Consider the following 20126-nt stretch of genomic DNA (forward strand, 5'->3'; position numbering starts at 1 on the left):
TCATGTCACCTCTTCCTCTACTGACCCCAGAGCTGTTTGTATTTCAGATGGAAGATGTGATCGATGACATCATCAGTCTTGAATCCAGTCTCAACGATGAGTTCTTTACGTTGATAGACCCTGGACTACAGGTGGCCAACACGGTATGTATTAATATATATATATATCTATATATTATCTAAACCTTATATACTCTGGCCTACAGGTGGCCAACACGGTATGTATTAAAACATAGTACCAAGGACATATGACGATGCATTCACTCCTGGGGATGAATGAATCATCTTTAAGCCTGCTTCTTCAAAATGAAACTAATGTATGTGAATTGATACCGCTGCTGCAAACAGTTGATTTATGGAATCCTCTTCAATCTTCTCCAGAGGCGGTCACTGAAAGTTGACCTTTGCTCTTATTGGCTTATCAACACGTTGTCTTTGTGTGTCAGTGAGTATCCGTGCTGTTTTGTGTGGTCGGAGAGCATAGATTTTTTTGGGGGGGAGCAAGGCAGTGACAGTGGAATCCATCCTGGCAATGAGAGTAAACATCGTGTTCTGATATATTGCTAACAGTGGCCAGGACAGAGTGGGACAGTGTGGGACGGTGTTGTCAGTCAACCTGCATGGTGTTGGAGGATATAGACAGGAGGGGGCTGTGTGTAGAACGCTGATAGCTTAACTGTGGAGACTAAAGGTTAGCTAACCGTGGATCAGAGAGCGAGAGAGAGAGGAGAGGAGAGGTGTGTGTGTGTGTGTGTGTGTGTGTGTGTGTGTGTGTGTGTCCCGCTGAAGACGTTTGTCCATTTCTCAACTCTGTTCCGAGAGAAAGGAGAAGTGTCGGAGCGGTTTGGCAGGAGAAAGATGAGGATTTTGGTTGTTCTGCAGCATGATAACAAAAAAATAAGATGATCGAGGTAAAACATTTAATGTTGTTGTTCTGTGGAATCTGTATGACATGAATAAGAATATGGGTTTGTGTTTTGAAGAGGCTAGATGACATAACGAGAGGTTTTTGACTGGATTTCTTTTGGTTTCTCACTGAATAGATGTATTTTTTTTTATTTATTTAATTGTAGCTTACTACAGACTTTGGCTTGTCTGGTAGACATGCTAACATGTTTATTACTGTATTATGTTAATGAAACAGATGTAGACATGTTAACAAGATGTTTTACTGTATTCTGTTGTTAATGAAACTGAGATGTAGACATGCTAATGTGTTTTATTACTGTATTCTGTTGTTAATGAAACTGAGACAGACATGCTAATATGCTTTATTACTGTATTATGTTAATGAAACAGATGTAGACATGTTAACATGTTTATTACTGTATTCTGTTGTTAATGAAACTGAGATGTAGACATGCTAATGTGTTTGTTACTGTATTCTGTTAATGAAACAGATGTAGAGAACATGTTTATTACTGTATTCTGTTAATGAAACAGAGACATAGACATGCTAATATGTTTTATTACTGTATTCTGTTAATGAAACAGATGTAGAGATGATAACATGTTTATTACTGTATTCTGTTGTTAATGAAACTGAGATGTAGACATGCCAATGTGTTTGTTACTGTATTCTGTTGTTAATGAAACTGAGACAGACATGCTAATATGTTTATTACTGTATTCTGTTAATGAAACTGAGACATAGACATGCTAATATGTTTATTACTGTATTCTGTTAATGAAACAGAGACATAGACATGCTAATATGTTTTATTACTGTATTCTGTTAATGAAACAGAGACATAGACATGCTAATGTGTTTGTTACTGTATTCTGTTAATGACACTATGTAGACGTTCTAACATGTGTATTACTGTATTCTGTTAACACAGATGTAGACATGCTAACATGTTTATTACTGTATTCTGTTAATGATACTATGTAGACGTTCTAACATGTTTATTACTGTATTCTGTTAATGAAACTGAGACATAGACATGCTAACATGTTTATTACTGTATTCTGTTAATGAAACTGAGACATAGACATGCTAACATGTTTATTACTGTATTCTGTTAACGAAACAGAGATGTAGACACGCTAATATGTTTTCTTACTGTATTCTGTGGCTGAATATTAGATAGTGTTGGTCACATTGACCATTGAGAGATAATGTAATCACATGGTGCACACTCAGCGTGGTGTCTGTTAAAGGGACATTTCACAGTTTTCAACTTCATGTTCTTCATCATCTTCAGCATCACCACAACATCAACATTTGTGTAAATAAATGCACCTATGCCTGTAAGACGCCTTGGATAAAAACGTCTGCTAAATAGCATTATATTTACTATAACATTCTATAGAAAACCGCCATTTTAAATCGTTTTTTCTATGTTTCCACTCTGTAAACATGGCCGCAGTGGAGACTACAGGAAAAAAAGGTTTTTAATCGACACAGGGGTCGCAAAATTCCAGTAATTTCCCCAAATGACCAGGTTTTCCAGATATCCTGGTCGGAGTATTCCAGATGTCCTCTGTATTCCCTCTGTATTCCCTCCTGATTCTAGGACTCTTCCAACCAGAACTTTATGGAGAGCGAGCAGGGAATCTGGGGAAAGATATTGGAATTTTGCAACCCTCATCTTGTCTGTTACGTAGACATTTAGAAGAAGAAAAAAGTCTGGACTTCACATTATCAACGTTTCAGGGACGTTATCAGTGGAGTCATGTCCTGGTTTGTTGAGACTCCCCAATAATCAATGTAGCTCTTAGACTTCTGATGTCACAACATATTCTGTTCTTACTGCGTGTTCAATGGGCTTCATAGTCACTTTAAAGATGACCTGGATTAACCTGTACCCCTGCACATTGACTCGGGACCGGTACCCCCCTGTATATAGCCTCCACATTGACTCTCTACCGGTACCCCCTGTATATAGCCTCCACATTGACTCTACCGATACCCCCTGTATATAGCCTCCACATTGACTCTGTACCGATACCCCCTGTATATAGCCTCCACATTGACTCTGTACCGATACCCCCTGTATATAGCCTCCACATTGACTCTGTACCGGTACCCCCTGTATATAGCCTCCACATTTACTCTGTACCGGTACCCCCTGTATATAGCCTCCACATTGACTCTGTACCGTAACACCCTGTATATAGCCTCCACATTGACTCTGTACCGGTACCCCCTGTATATAGCCTCCACATTGACTCGGTACCGGTACCCCCTGTATATAGCCTCCACATTGACTCGGTACCGGTACCCCCTGTATATAGCCTCCACATTGACTCTGTACCGTAACACCCTGTATATAGCCTCCACATTGACTCGGTACCGGTACCCCCTGTATATAGCCTCCACATTGACTCTGTACCGTAACACCCTGTATATAGCCTCCACATTGACTCTGTACCGGTACCCCCTGTATATAGCCTCCGCATTAGTACTACATTTGGGAGTTGTTGATCACCTCTGAAAGCTTGTTTTTGTTGTTGTTTACACCTTGTGACGTGTGTGTGTGTGTGTGTGTGTGTGTGTGTGTGTGTGTGTGTGTGTGTGTGTGTGTGTGCAGCTGCCGGTGTCGGTGAACATGCAGGATGTGTACAGCAGTGGAGGGATGGCTGCTCCTGACATTACCGTCTCCAACTCCTGTCCTGCTGACCTGCACAATGTCAAGACTGAGTTTACCGGTACCGGTAAATAATTCCGGTCTAAAACACACTTAACACACACGCTCTTATCTCTATTTCCCCGTCTCTCTTTCTGTCTGTAAAAAGTTCCTCTCTAAATCACACTCAATTTCACCTTTTCTGTCCTGTCTGTGTGTCTCTGTCTCTATCTCAACTTTCTGACTGTCTGTCTCTCCCACCCTACTCTGTCCCTGTTTCTGTGTCTGTCTCTCTCTGACTCTGTCCCTGTTTCTGTGTCTGTCTCTCTCTGACTCTGTCCCTGTTTCTGTGTCTGTCTCTCTCTGACTCTGTCCCTGTTTCTGTGTCTGTCTCTCTCTGACTCTGTCCCTGTTTCTGTGTCTGTCTCTCTCTGACTCTGTCCCTGTTTCTGTGTCTGTCTCTCTCTGACTCTGTCCCTGTTTCTGTGTCTGACTCTGTCCCTGTTTCTGTGTCTGTCTCTCTCTGACTCTGTCCCTGTTTCTGTGTCTGTCTCTCTCTCTGACTCTGTCCCTGTTTCTGTGTCTGTCTCTCTTACTCTGTTTCTGTCCCTGTTTCTGTGTCTGTCTCTCTTACTCTGTTTCTGTCCCTGTTTCTGTGTCTGTCTCTCTTTGACTCTCTCTGACTTCAGTCTCCTCCCCCTCGCTCTCTTTTCTTTTTAAAGTTCTTACTCAGCATTGCTCACCCCAACTTCCCCTGTCCAGTCAGTCAGTCAGTCTGAGTCAGTTAGTCACACCCTGAACCCACCCTGTTCCTCATTACAAAGCTGTGTCTCAGCCCCTCAGTAGAACCTGTTCACTCATTCCCTCTTCCGTGTTTCACAATCTCATCTCACTGAGTAAAATCTCTGCGGCAAAACCTCATCAAAAGGCTAATAACTTTTAGATATTTTGAACGTGTACTTATGTTTTTATTGACGTTTCAAGCGGTTCTTTAGCAACCCCCGCAATATACTGATATCGCAGTGCTAAATGTTGATTTTTAAATTGTCTTCTAGAGGTGGAGGCTAAAGCGATGATGAAGGAGCGACAGAAAAAGGACAATCATAACCAGAGTGAGTATAGATTAAAAATACTTGGATACCACAATGGATACCTTTATTTTTACATGTATTTTTGATTAGGTTTTTGGTGATAATGTTGACATGTTACGGCTGTTCCTAGTTGAGAGGCGGAGGAGGTTCAACATCAACGATCGCATCAAGGAACTGGGAGCTCTCATCCCCAAATCGAGTGACCCGTGAGTAGCCCCCCCCCCCCCCACTGCTACTGTATATATTTCACCATCTCATTGTTCCTTTCTCCTCATTGACCCCCCCGCCCCCCCCCCCTTGCTACAAGATAGTATCTAATCATGCCACTGTTCCTTTCTCCTTATTTACCCCCCCTGCTACAAGATACAGACCATGCACACATTTTGCGTACCAACTACGTGACTCTCTGTCCGTGTACGCAGGTACGAGATCCGAGTTAAAAGTACGCAGAAAGGAATAGGGCCTGATTTAAAAAATATATAATTATTATTATTATTATTTAATTTTTTAAACATTTTTAATACAAAATAAATCCATAGAGTAAATCTACCATCCAGATTCTGGAGCTGCAACACACAGACGTGTACGGAGTTTGTGTCAACGAACATTAATTACATTAATACAGATGAATACATCATTATTGGATGTAGCTACCCCGTGTCTGCCTCTCTTCCTGTTTGTTGTGATGCTGAGTTTACTGTACTGTCAGCTGTACATAAACACATGGACAAATCCCTTTTTCGACTCCGTGTGTTGTGGAAAGGTCAACGCTAATTGTTTCAAGCTAACGTTAGCGAACAGAAGATGGACATTCAGTGAGCTCTGAAGTATCAGCAGTTCACTCACATTTACTAGTGAAAGAAATTAAATGCTAAATATACGAAAAATAACTGGTCGCATTTGTGCGAGTATGATATACATTTAACTCTGCGTCCAATTAGTTGTATTTTCCACGTAACATTACGAGGATCACGCAACCTGCTAAGACTGTAACTGTAAATATGATCCACGTCACACAAAAAAAAACATTACAAAAGTATAATCAAAAATAAATATAAACATCTTGGCATTACCGTAAATTCCGGACTATAAGCCGCAACCTTTTTTCCCACGCTTTGAAAACGCGGCTTAAACAATGACGCGGCTAATATATGGATTTTTCCCGCTTTCAATTATTATTATTTTTCCAAAAAACACATTCTGTGACGTGCACAGTTTTTTGGCGGCATGAAGCTTTCATTAGACCAGTGAAATTGCCGAACGGGTTAAGATCAAACAACTTTTTTTGTTTACTGTTTAGATTAAATCGAGCGCTCTCAAACTTCCCATCATTCTGATTACGGTAGTCATTTTGTCACCCTCATCATGGCAAAGACACGGAGAAATGCATATGATGCAGCTTTCAAGTTGAAGGCGATTGATCTGGCTGTTGGAAAAGGAAATAGAGCTGCTGCACGGGAGCTTGGTCTTAATGAGTCGATGATAAGACGTTGGAAACAGCAGCGTGAGGAATTGACTCAGTGCAAAAAGACAACTAAAGCTTACTGCTATTTTTGTATTTTTTGTTTCAAGCCGTGTTTCGTTAAAGCCTATTTATTTTTGTTACAAGCCGTGTTTCGTTAAAGCCTGTGTAAAGTTAATTTGTTTTAATGTACCGGTAGGCACCTGCGGCTTATAGACATGTGCGGCTTATTTATGTTCAAAGTAATATATTTTTTTTAATTCAGTGAGTGCGGCTTATATTCAGGTGCGCTTAATAGTCCGGAAATTACGGTAAATGAAGTCAGGAGTTTAGAAGACTGAGTGATGAAGAATGAATGAGTGTTTGGTATCGGCTATAGAGGCAACGCTTCTAAAATGCCTTTGCACTACATTTGCGAGTTGAATCTCCAATTTGTGTCTCGTATGTGTCTCGGTCACATACACATGGTTAGCAGGTGTTAATGCGAGTGTAGCGAAATGCTTGTGCTTCTAGTTCCGACAATGCAGTAAATATCTAACAAGTACTCTAACAATTCCACAACAGCTACCTAAATCACACAAATCTAAGTAAAGGGATGGAATAAGAATATGTACATATAAATATATGGAGGAGCGATGACCGAGCGGTATAGGCTAGATGCAATAGATGGTATAAAATACAGTATATACATATGAGATAAGTAATGCTAGATATGTAAACATTATTAAAGTGGCCAATGACTTCGAGTCTTTCTTTCTCCTTACTGACCCCCCCTGCTACAACATAGTATCTAATCATGCCGCTGTTCCTTTCTCCTCACTGACCCCCCCCCCTGCTACAACATAGTATCTAATCATGCCGCTGTTCCTTTCTCCTCACTGACCCCCCCTGCTACAACATAGTATCTAATCATGCCGCTGTTCCTTTCTCCTCACTGACCCCCCTGCTACGGAGACAGGGAGACACGTTGGAACAAGGGCACCATCCTGAAGGCGTCTGTGGACTACATCAGGAGGCTGCAGAAGGAGCAGCAGAGAGCCAAGGAAATGGAGACCAGACAGAGGAAACTGGAGCACAGCAACCGTAACCTACTGCTACGTATACAGGTAATACTGATAGTAACCTACGAATACAGGTAATACTGACAGTAACCTACGTATACAGGTAATACTGACAGTAACCTACGTATACAGGTGATACTGACAGTAACCTACGTATACAGGTGATACAGACAGTAACCTACGTATACAGGTGATACTGACAGTAACCTACGTATATAGGTGATACTGACAGTAACCTAATACTACGTATACAGGTAATACTGACAGTCATCTACGTATACAGGTGATACTGACAGTAACCTACGTATACAGGTGATACTGACAGTAACCTACGTATACAGGTGATACTGACAGTAACCTACGTATACAGGTGATACTGACAGTAACCTACTGCTACGTATACAGGTGATACAGACAGTAACCTACGTATACAGGTGATACAGACAGTAACCTACGTATACAGGTGATACTGACAGTAACCTACGTATACAGGTGATACAGACAGTAACCTACGTATACAGGTGATACAGACAGTAACCTACGTATACAGGTAATACAGACAGTAACCTACGTATACAGGTAATACTGACAATAACCTACGTATACAAGTAACACTGACAGTAACCTACTGCTACGTATACAGGTGATACTCACAGTAACCTACGTATACAGGTGATACTGACAGTAACCTACTGCTACGTATACAGGTAATACTGACAGTAACCTACGTATACAGGTGATACAGACAGTAACCTACTGCTACGTATACAGGTAATACTGACAGTAACCTACGTATACAGGTGATACAGACAGTAACCTACGTATACAGGTAATACAGACAGTAACCTACGTATACAGGTAATACAGACAGTAACCTACGTATACAGGTAATACAGACAGTAACCTACGTATACAGGTAACACAGACAGTAACCTACGTATACAGGTAACACAGACAGTAACCTACGTATACAGGTAACACAGACAGTAACCTACTGCTACGTATACAGGTAATACTGACAGTAACCTACGTATACAAGTAACACTGACAGTAACCTACTGCTACGTATACAGGTGATACAGACAGTAACCTACGTATACAGGTGATACAGACAGTAACCTACGTATACAGGTGATACAGACAGTAACCTACGTATACAGGTGATACAGACAGTAACCTACGTATACTGGTGATACTGACAGTAACCTACGTATACAGGTGATACTGACAGTAACCTACGTATACAGGTGATACAGACAGTAACCTACGTATACAGGTGATACAGACAGTAACCTACGTATACAGGTGATACTGACAGTAACCTACGTATACAGGTGATACAGACAGTAACCTACGTATACAGGTGATACAGACAGTAACCTACGTATACAGGTGATACTGACAGTAACCTACGTATACAGGTGATACTGACAGTAACCTACGTATACAGGTGATACAGACAGTAACCTACGTATACAGGTGATACAGACAGTAACCTACGTATACAGGTGATACAGACAGTAACCTACGTATACAGGTGATACAGACAGTAACCTACGTATACAGGTGATACAGACAGTAACCTACGTATACAGGTGATACAGACAGTAACCTACGTATACAGGTGATACAGACAGTAACCTACGTATACAGGTGATACAGACAGTAACCTACGTATACAGGTGATACAGACAGTAACCTACGTATACAGGTGATACTGACACTAACCTACGTATACAGGTGATACAGACAGTAACTTACGTATACAGGTGATATTGACAGTAACCTACGTATACAGGTAATACTGACAGTAACCTACTGCTACGTATACAGGTAATACTGACAGTCATCTACGTATACAGGTAATACTGACAGTAACCTACGTATACAGGTAATACTGACAGTAACCTACGTATACAGGTAATACTGACAGTAACCTACTGCTACGTATACAGGTAATACTGACAGTAACCTACTGCTACGTATACAGGTAATACTGACAGTAACCTACGTATACAGGTGATACTGACAGTAACCTACGTATACAGGTGATACTGACAGTAACCTACGTATACAGGTGATACAGACAGTAACCTACGTATACAGGTGATACTGACAGTAACCTACGTATACAGGTGTTACTGACAGTAACCTACGTATACAGGTGATACTGACAGTAACCTACGTATACAGGTGATACTGACAGTAACCTACGTATACAGGTGATACAGACAGTAACCTACGTATACAGGTGATACAGACAGTAACCTACGTATACAGGTGATACAGACAGTAACCTACGTATACAGGTGATACAGACAGTAACCTACGTATACAGGTGATACAGACAGTAACCTACGTATACAGGTGATACAGACAGTAACCTACGTATACAGGTGATACAGACAGTAACCTACGTATACAGGTGATACAGACAGTAACCCACGTATACAGGTGATACAGACAGTAACCTACGTATACAGGTGATACTGACAGTAACCTACGTATACAGGTGATACAGACAGTAACTTACGTATACAGGTGATATTGACAGTAACCTACATATACAGGTGATACAGACAGTAACCTACGTATACAGGTGATACAGACAGTAACCTACGTATACAGGTGATACTGACAGTAACTTACGTATACAGGTGATACTGACAGTAACCTACTGCTACGTATACAGGTGATACTGACAGTAACTTACGTATACAGGTGATATTGACAGTAACCTACGTATACAGGTAATACTGACAGTAACCTACTGCTACGTATACAGGTAATACTGACAGTCATCTACGTATACAGCTAATACTGACAGTAACCTACGTATACAGGTAATACTGACAGTAACCTACTGCTACGTATACAGGTAATACTGACAGTAACCTACGTATACAGGTAATACTGACAGTAACCCACGTATACAGTTAATACTGACAGTAACCTACGTATACAGGTAATACTAACAGTAACCTACGTATACAGGTAATACTGACAGTAACCTACTGCTACGTATACAGGTAATACTGACAGTAACCTACGTATACAGGTATTACAGACAGTAACCTACGTATACAGGTAATACTGACAGTAACCTACGTATACAGGTGATACTGACAGTAACCTACGTATACAGGTGATACAGACAGTAACCTACGTATACAGGTGATACTGACAGTAACCTACGTATATAGGTGATACTGACAGTAACCTAATACTACGTATACAGGTAATACTGACAGTCATCTACGTATACAGGTGATACTGACAGTAACCTACGTATACAGGTGATACTGACAGTAACTTACGTATACAGGTGATACTGACAGTAACCTACTGCTACGTATACAGGTGATACTGACAGTAACTTACGTATACAGGTGATATTGACAGTAACCTACGTATACAGGTAATACTGACAGTAACCTACTGCTACGTATACAGGTAATACTGACAGTCATCTACGTATACAGCTAATGCTGACAGTAACCTACGTATACAGGTAATACTGACAGTAACCTACTGCTACGTATACAGGTAATACTGACAGTAACCTACGTATACAGGTAATACTGACAGTAACCCACGTATACAGTTAATACTGACAGTAACCTACGTATACAGGTAATACTAACAGTAACCTACGTATACAGGTAATACTGACAGTAACCTACTGCTACGTATACAGGTAATACTGACAGTAACCTACGTATACAGGTATTACAGACAGTAACCTACGTATACAGGTAATACAGACAGTAACCTACGTATACAGGTAATACTGACAGTAACCTACGTATACAGGTGATACTGACAGTAACCTACGTATACAGGTGATACTGACAGTAACCTACGTATACAGGTGATACTGACAGTAACCTACGTATACAGGTGATACTGACAGTAACCTACGTATACAGGTGATACAGACAGTAACCTATGTATACAGGTGATACTGACAGTAACCTACGTATACAGGTGATACAGACAGTAACCTACGTATACAGGTGATACAGACAGTAACCTACGTATACAGGTGATACAGACAGTAACCTACGTATACAGGTGATACAGACAGTAACCTACGTATACAGGTGATACAGACAGTAACCTACGTATACAGGTGATACAGACAGTAACCTACGTATACAGGTGATACAGACAGTAACCTACGTATACAGGTGATACAGACAGTAACTTACGTATACAGGTGATACTGACAGTAACCTACAGCTACGTATACAGGTGATATTGACAGTAACCTACGTATACAGGTAATACTGACAGTCATCTACGTATACAGGTAATACTGACAGTAACCTACGTATACAGGTAATACTGACAGTAACCTACGTATACAGGTAATACTGACAGTAACTTACGTATACAGGTAATACTGACAGTAACCTACGTATACAGGTAATACTGACAGTAACCTACGTATACAGGTGATACTGACAGTAACCTACGTATACAGGTGATACAGACAGTAACCTACGTATACAGGTGATACTGACAGTAACCTACGTATATAGGTGATACTGACAGTAACCTACTGCTACGTATACAGGTAATACTGACAGTCATCTACGTATACAGGTGATACTGACAGTAACCTACTGCTACTTATACAGGTGATACTGACAGTAACCTACGTATACAGGTGATACTGACAGTAACTTACGTATACAGGTGATACTGACAGTAACCTACTGCTACGTATACAGGTGATATTGACAGTAACCTACGTATACAGGTAATACTGACAGTAACCTACTGCTACGTATACAGGTAATACTGACAGTAACCTACGTATACAGGTAATACTGACAGTAACCCACGTATACAGGTAATACTGACAGTAACCCACGTATACAGGTAATACTGACAGTAACCTACGTATACAGGTAATACTGACAGTAACCTACTGCTACGTATACAGGTAATACTGACAGTAACCTACTGCTACGTATACAGGTAATACTGACAGCAACCTACGTATACAGGTAATACAGACAGTAACCTACGTATACAGGTAATACTGACAGTAACCTACGTATACAGGTAATACTGACAGTAACCTACGTATACAGGTAATACTGACAGTAACCTACTGCTACGTATACAGGTAATACTGACAGTAACCTACGTATACAGGTAATACAGACAGTAACCTACGTATATAGGTGATACTGACAGTAACCTACGTATACAGGTGATACTGACAGTAACCTACGTATACAGGTGATACTGACAGTAACCTACGTATACAGGTGATACTGACAGTAACCTACGTATACAGGTGATACTGACAGTAACCTACGTATACAGGTAATACTGACAGTAACCTACATATACAGGTAATACTGACAGTAACCTACTGCTACGTATACAGGTAATACTGACAGTAACCTACGTATACAGGTATTACAGACAGTAAACTACGTATACAGGTGATACTGACAGTAACCTACGTATACAGGTGATACTGACAGTAACCTACGTATACAGGTGATACTGACAGTAACCTACTGCTACGTATACAGGTGATACTGACAGTAACCTACGTATACAGGTGATACTGACAGTAACCTACGTATACAGGTAATACTGACAGTAACCTACTGCTATGTATACAGGTAATACTGACAGTCATCTACGTATACAGGTAATACTGACAGTCACCTACGTATACAGGTAATACTGACAGTCACCTACGTATACAGGTAATACTGACAGTCACCTACGTATACAGGTAATACTGACAGTCACCTACGTATACAGGTAATACTGACAGTCACCTACGTATACAGGTGATACTGACAGTCACCTACGTATACAGGTGATACTGACAGTAACCTACGTATACAGGTGATACTGACAGTAACCTACGTATACAGGTGATACTGACAGTAACCTACGTATACAGGTGATACTGACAGTAACCTACGTATACAGGTGATACTGACAGTAACCTACGTATACAGGTGATACAGACAGTAACCTACGTATACAGGTAATACAGACAGTAACCTACGTATACAGGTAATACAGACAGTAACCTACGTATACAGGTGATACTGACAGTAACCTACTGCTACGTATACAGGTGATACTGACAGTAACCTACGTATACAGGTAATACTGACAGTAACCTACGTATACAGGTAATACTGACAGTAACCTACTGCTACGTATACAGGTAATACTGACAGTAACCTACGTATACAGGTATTACAGACAGTAACCTACGTATACAGGTAATACAGACAGTAACCTACGTATACAGGTAATACAGACAGTAACCTACGTATACAGGTAATACTGACAGTAACCTACGTATACAGGTGATACTGACAGTAACCTACGTATACAGGTGATACAGACAGTAACCTACGTATACAGGTGATACTGACAGTAACCTACGTATATAGGTGATACTGACAGTAACCTAATACTACGTATACAGGTAATACTGACAGTCATCTACGTATACAGGTGATACTGACAGTAACCTACGTATACAGGTGATACTGACAGTAACTTACGTATACAGGTGATACTGACAGTAACCTACTGCTACGTATACAGGTGATACTGACAGTAACTTACGTATACAGGTGATATTGACAGTAACCTACGTATACAGGTAATACTGACAGTAACCTACTGCTACGTATACAGGTAATACTGACAGTCATCTACGTATACAGGTAATACTGACAGTAACCTACGTATACAGGTAATACTGACAGTAACCTACTGCTACGTATACAGGTAATACTGACAGTAACCTACGTATACAGGTAATACTGACAGTAACCCACGTATACAGTTAATACTGACAGTAACCTACGTATACAGGTAATACTAACAGTAACCTACGTATACAGGTAATACTGACAGTAACCTACTGCTACGTATACAGGTAATACTGACAGTAACCTACGTATACAGGTAATACAGACAGTAACCTACGTATACAGGTAATACTGACAGTAACCTACGTATACAGGTGATACTGACAGTAACCTACGTATACAGGTGATACTGACAGTAACCTACGTATACAGGTGATACAGACAGTAACCTACGTATACAGGTGATACAGACAGTAACCTACGTATACAGGTGATACAGACAGTAACCTACGTATACAGGTGATACAGACAGTAACCTACGTATACAGGTGATACAGACAGTAACCTACGTATACAGGTGATACAGACAGTAACCTACAGCTACGTATACAGGTGATATTGACAGTAACCTACGTATACAGGTAATACTGACAGTCATCTACGTATACAGGTAATACTGACAGTAACCTACGTATACAGGTAATACTGACAGTAACTTACGTATACAGGTAATACTGACAGTAACCTACGTATACAGGTAATACTGACAGTAACCTACGTATACAGGTGATACTGACAGTAACCTACGTATACAGGTGATACAGACAGTAACCTACGTATACAGGTGATACTGACAGTAACCTACGTATATAGGTGATACTGACAGTAACCTACTGCTACGTATACAGGTAATACTGACAGTCATCTACGTATACAGGTGATACTGACAGTAACCTACTGCTACTTATACAGGTGATACTGACAGTAACCTACGTATACAGGTGATACTGACAGTAACTTACGTATACAGGTGATACTGACAGTAACCTACTGCTACGTATACAGGTGATACTGACAGTAACTTACGTATACAGGTGATATTGACAGTAACCTACGTATACAGGTAATACTGACAGTAACCTACTGCTACGTATACAGGTAATACTGACAGTAACCTACGTATACAGGTAATACTGACAGTAACCCACGTATACAGGTAATACTGACAGTAACCCACGTATACAGGTAATACTGACAGTAACCTACTGCTACGTATACAGGTAATACTGACAGTAACCTACTGCTACGTATACAGGTAATACTGACAGTAACCTACGTATACAGGTAATACAGACAGTAACCTACGTATACAGGTAATACTGACAGTAACCTACGTATACAGGTAATACTGACAGTAACCTACGTATACAGGTAATACTGACAGTAACCTACTGCTACGTATACAGGTAATACTGACAGTAACCTACTGCTACGTATACAGGTAATACTGACAGTAACCTACGTATATAGGTGATACTGACAGTAACCTACGTATACAGGTGATACTGACAGTAACCTACGTATACAGGTGATACTGACAGTAACCTACGTATACAGGTGATACTGACAGTAACCTACGTATACAGGTGATACTGACAGTAACCTACGTATACAGGTAATACTGACAGTAACCTACATATACAGGTAATACTGACAGTAACCTACTGCTACGTATACAGGTAATACTGACAGTAACCTACGTATACAGGTATTACAGACAGTAAACTACGTATACAGGTGATACTGACAGTAACCTACGTATACAGGTGATACTGACAGTAACCTACGTATACAGGTGATACTGACAGTAACCTACTGCTACGTATACAGGTGATACTGACAGTAACCTACGTATACAGGTGATACTGACAGTAACCTACGTATACAGGTAATACTGACAGTAACCTACTGCTATGTATACAGGTAATACTGACAGTAATCTACGTATACAGGTAATACTGACAGTCACCTACGTATACAGGTAATACTGACAGTCACCTACGTATACAGGTAATACTGACAGTCACCTACGTATACAGGTAATACTGACAGTCACCTACGTATACAGGTAATACTGACAGTCACCTACGTATACAGGTGATACTGACAGTAACCTACGTATACAGGTGATACTGACAGTAACCTACGTATACAGGTGATACTGACAGTAACCTACGTATACAGGTGATACTGACAGTAACCTACGTATACAGGTGATACTGACAGTAACCTACTGCTACGTATACAGGTAATACTGACAGTAACCTACGTATACAGGTGATACAGACAGTAACCTACGTATACAGGTGATACAGACAGTAACCTACGTATACAGGTAATACAGACAGTAACCTACGTATACAGGTGATACTGACAGTAACCTACTGCTACGTATACAGGTGATACTGACAGTAACCTACGTATACAGGTAATACTGACAGTAACCTACGTATACAGGTAATACTGACAGTAACCTACTGCTACGTATACAGGTAATACTGACAGTAACCTACGTATACAGGTATTACAGACAGTAACCTACGTATACAGGTAATACAGACAGTAACCTACGTATACAGGTAATACTGACAGTAACCTACGTATACAGGTGATACTGACAGTAACCTACGTATACAGGTGATACTGACAGTAACCTACGTATACAGGTGATACTGACAGTAACCTACGTATACAGGTAATACTGACAGTAACCTATGTATACAGGTAATACTGACAGTAACCTACTGCTACGTATACAGGTAATACTGACAGTAACCTACGTATACAGGTATTACAGACAGTAACCTACGTATACAGGTAATACAGACAGTAACCTACGTATACAGGTAATACTGACAGTAACCTACGTATACAGGTAATACTGACAGTAACCCACGTATACAGGTAATACTGACAGTAACCCACGTATACAGGTAATACTGACAGTAACCTACTGCTACGTATACAGGTAATACTGACAGTAACCTACTGCTACGTATACAGGTAATACTGACAGTAACCTACGTATACAGGTAATACAGACAGTAACCTACGTATACAGGTAATACTGACAGTAACCTACGTATACAGGTAATACTGACAGTAACCTACGTATACAGGTAATACTGACAGTAACCTACGTATACAGGTAATACTGACAGTAACCTACGTATACAGGTAATACTGACAGTAACCCACGTATACAGGTAATACTGACAGTAACCTACTGCTACGTATACAGGTAATACTGACAGTAACCTACTGCTACGTATACAGGTAATACTGACAGTAACCTACGTATACAGGTAATACAGACAGTAACCTACGTATACAGGTAATACTGACAGTAACCTACGTATACAGGTAATACTGACAGTAACCTACGTATACAGGTAATACTGACAGTAACCTACTGCTACGTATACAGGTAATACTGACAGTAACCTACGTATACAGGTAATACAGACAGTAACCTACGTATATAGGTGATACTGACAGTAACCTACGTATACAGGTGATACTGACAGTAACCTACGTATACAGGTGATACTGACAGTAACCTACGTATACAGGTGATACTGACAGTAACCTACGTATACAGGTGATACTGACAGTAACCTACGTATACAGGTAATACTGACAGTAACCTACATATACAGGTAATACTGACAGTAACCTACTGCTACGTATACAGGTAATACTGACAGTAACCTACGTATACAGGTATTACAGACAGTAAACTACGTATACAGGTGATACTGACAGTAACCTACGTATACAGGTGATACTGACAGTAACCTACGTATACAGGTGATACTGACAGTAACCTACTGCTACGTATACAGGTGATACTGACAGTAACCTACGTATACAGGTGATACTGACAGTAACCTACGTATACAGGTAATACTGACAGTAACCTACTGCTATGTATACAGGTAATACTGACAGTCATCTACGTATACAGGTAATACTGACAGTCACCTACGTATACAGGTAATACTGACAGTCACCTACGTATACAGGTAATACTGACAGTCACCTACGTATACAGGTAATACTGACAGTCACCTACGTATACAGGTAATACTGACAGTCACCTACGTATACAGGTGATACTGACAGTCACCTACGTATACAGGTGATACTGACAGTAACCTACGTATACAGGTGATACTGACAGTAACCTACGTATACAGGTGATACTGACAGTAACCTACGTATACAGGTAATACTGACAGTAACCTATGTATACAGGTAATACTGACAGTAACCTACTGCTACGTATACAGGTAATACTGACAGTAACCTACGTATACAGGTATTACAGACAGTAACCTACGTATACAGGTAATACAGACAGTAACCTACGTATACAGGTAATACTGACAGTAACCTACGTATACAGGTAATACTGACAGTAACCCACGTATACAGGTAATACTGACAGTAACCCACGTATACAGGTAATACTGACAGTAACCTACTGCTATGTATACAGGTAATACTGACAGTAACCTACTGCTACGTATACAGGTAATACTGACAGTAACCTACGTATACAGGTAATACAGACAGTAACCTACGTATACAGGTAATACTGACAGTAACCTACGTATACAGGTAATACTGACAGTAACCTACGTATACAGGTAATACTGACAGTAACCCACGTATACAGGTAATACTGACAGTAACCTACTGCTACGTATACAGGTAATACTGACAGTAACCTACTGCTACGTATACAGGTAATACTGACAGTAACCTACGTATACAGGTAATACAGACAGTAACCTACGTATACAGGTAATACTGACAGTAACCTACGTATACAGGTAATACTGACAGTAACCTACTGCTACGTATACAGGTAATACTGACAGTAACCTACGTATACAGGTAATACAGACAGTAACCTACGTATATAGGTGATACTGACAGTAACCTACGTATACAGGTGATACTGACAGTAACCTACGTATACAGGTGATACTGACAGTAACCTACGTATACAGGTGATACTGACAGTAACCTACGTATACAGGTGATACTGACAGTAACCTACGTATACAGGTAATACTGACAGTAACCTACATATACAGGTAATACTGACAGTAACCTACTGCTACGTATACAGGTAATACTGACAGTAACCTACGTATACAGGTATTACAGACAGTAAACTACGTATACAGGTGATACTGACAGTAACCTACGTATACAGGTGATACTGACAGTAACCTACGTATACAGGTGATACTGACAGTAACCTACTGCTACGTATACAGGTGATACTGACAGTAACCTACGTATACAGGTGATACTGACAGTAACCTACGTATACAGGTAATACTGACAGTAACCTACTGCTATGTATACAGGTAATACTGACAGTCATCTACGTATACAGGTAATACTGACAGTCACCTACGTATACAGGTAATACTGACAGTCACCTACGTATACAGGTAATACTGACAGTCACCTACGTATACAGGTAATACTGACAGTCACCTACGTATACAGGTAATACTGACAGTCACCTACGTATACAGGTGATACTGACAGTAACCTACGTATACAGGTGATACTGACAGTAACCTACGTATACAGGTGATACTGACAGTAACCTACGTATACAGGTGATACTGACAGTAACCTACGTATACAGGTGATACTGACAGTAACCTACGTATACAGGTGATACTGACAGTAACCTACTGCTACGTATACAGGTAATACTGACAGTAACCTACGTATACAGGTGATACAGACAGTAACCTACGTATACAGGTGATACAGACAGTAACCTACGTATACAGGTAATACAGACAGTAACCTACGTATACAGGTAATACAGACAGTAACCTACGTATACAGGTGATACTGACAGTAACCTACTGCTACGTATACAGGTGATACTGACAGTAACCTACGTATACAGGTAATACTGACAGTAACCTACGTATACAGGTAATACTGACAGTAACCTACTGCTACGTATACAGGTAATACTGACAGTAACCTACGTATACAGGTATTACAGACAGTAACCTACGTATACAGGTAATACAGACAGTAACCTACGTATACAGGTAATACTGACAGTAACCTACGTATACAGGTGATACTGACAGTAACCTACGTATACAGGTGATACTGACAGTAACCTACGTATACAGGTGATACTGACAGTAACCTACGTATACAGGTAATACTGACAGTAAC

The 20126-nt window shown here is 40.3% G+C and overlaps 1 protein-coding gene across 6 annotated transcripts in view; it reads left to right on the plus strand.

Moving 5' to 3' along the window:
• Window positions 1-20126, plus strand: part of LOC106566350 (transcription factor E3) — a 48681-nt gene that overhangs the window by 16360 nt on the left and 12195 nt on the right. For 3 of the 6 annotated variants that reach the window (XM_045692848.2, XM_045692854.2, XM_045692853.2), the window contains 5 exons: window positions 48-143; window positions 3536-3659; window positions 4627-4683; window positions 4793-4868; window positions 7062-7230. In XM_045692848.2, the coding sequence (XP_045548804.1) occupies window positions 48-143; window positions 3536-3659; window positions 4627-4683; window positions 4793-4868; window positions 7062-7230 (522 nt within the window). The remainder of the gene's footprint in view (window positions 1-47; window positions 144-3535; window positions 3660-4626; window positions 4684-4792; window positions 4869-7061; window positions 7231-20126) is intronic. The other 3 variants (XM_045692850.2, XM_045692849.2, XM_045692851.2) reach the window with 3 other exon arrangements.

Source organism: Salmo salar, chromosome 13 (genome assembly GCF_965601325.2).
Source record: "Salmo salar chromosome 13, fSalSal1, whole genome shotgun sequence".
In the NCBI taxonomy this organism is placed as follows: Eukaryota; Metazoa; Chordata; class Actinopteri; order Salmoniformes; family Salmonidae; genus Salmo; species Salmo salar.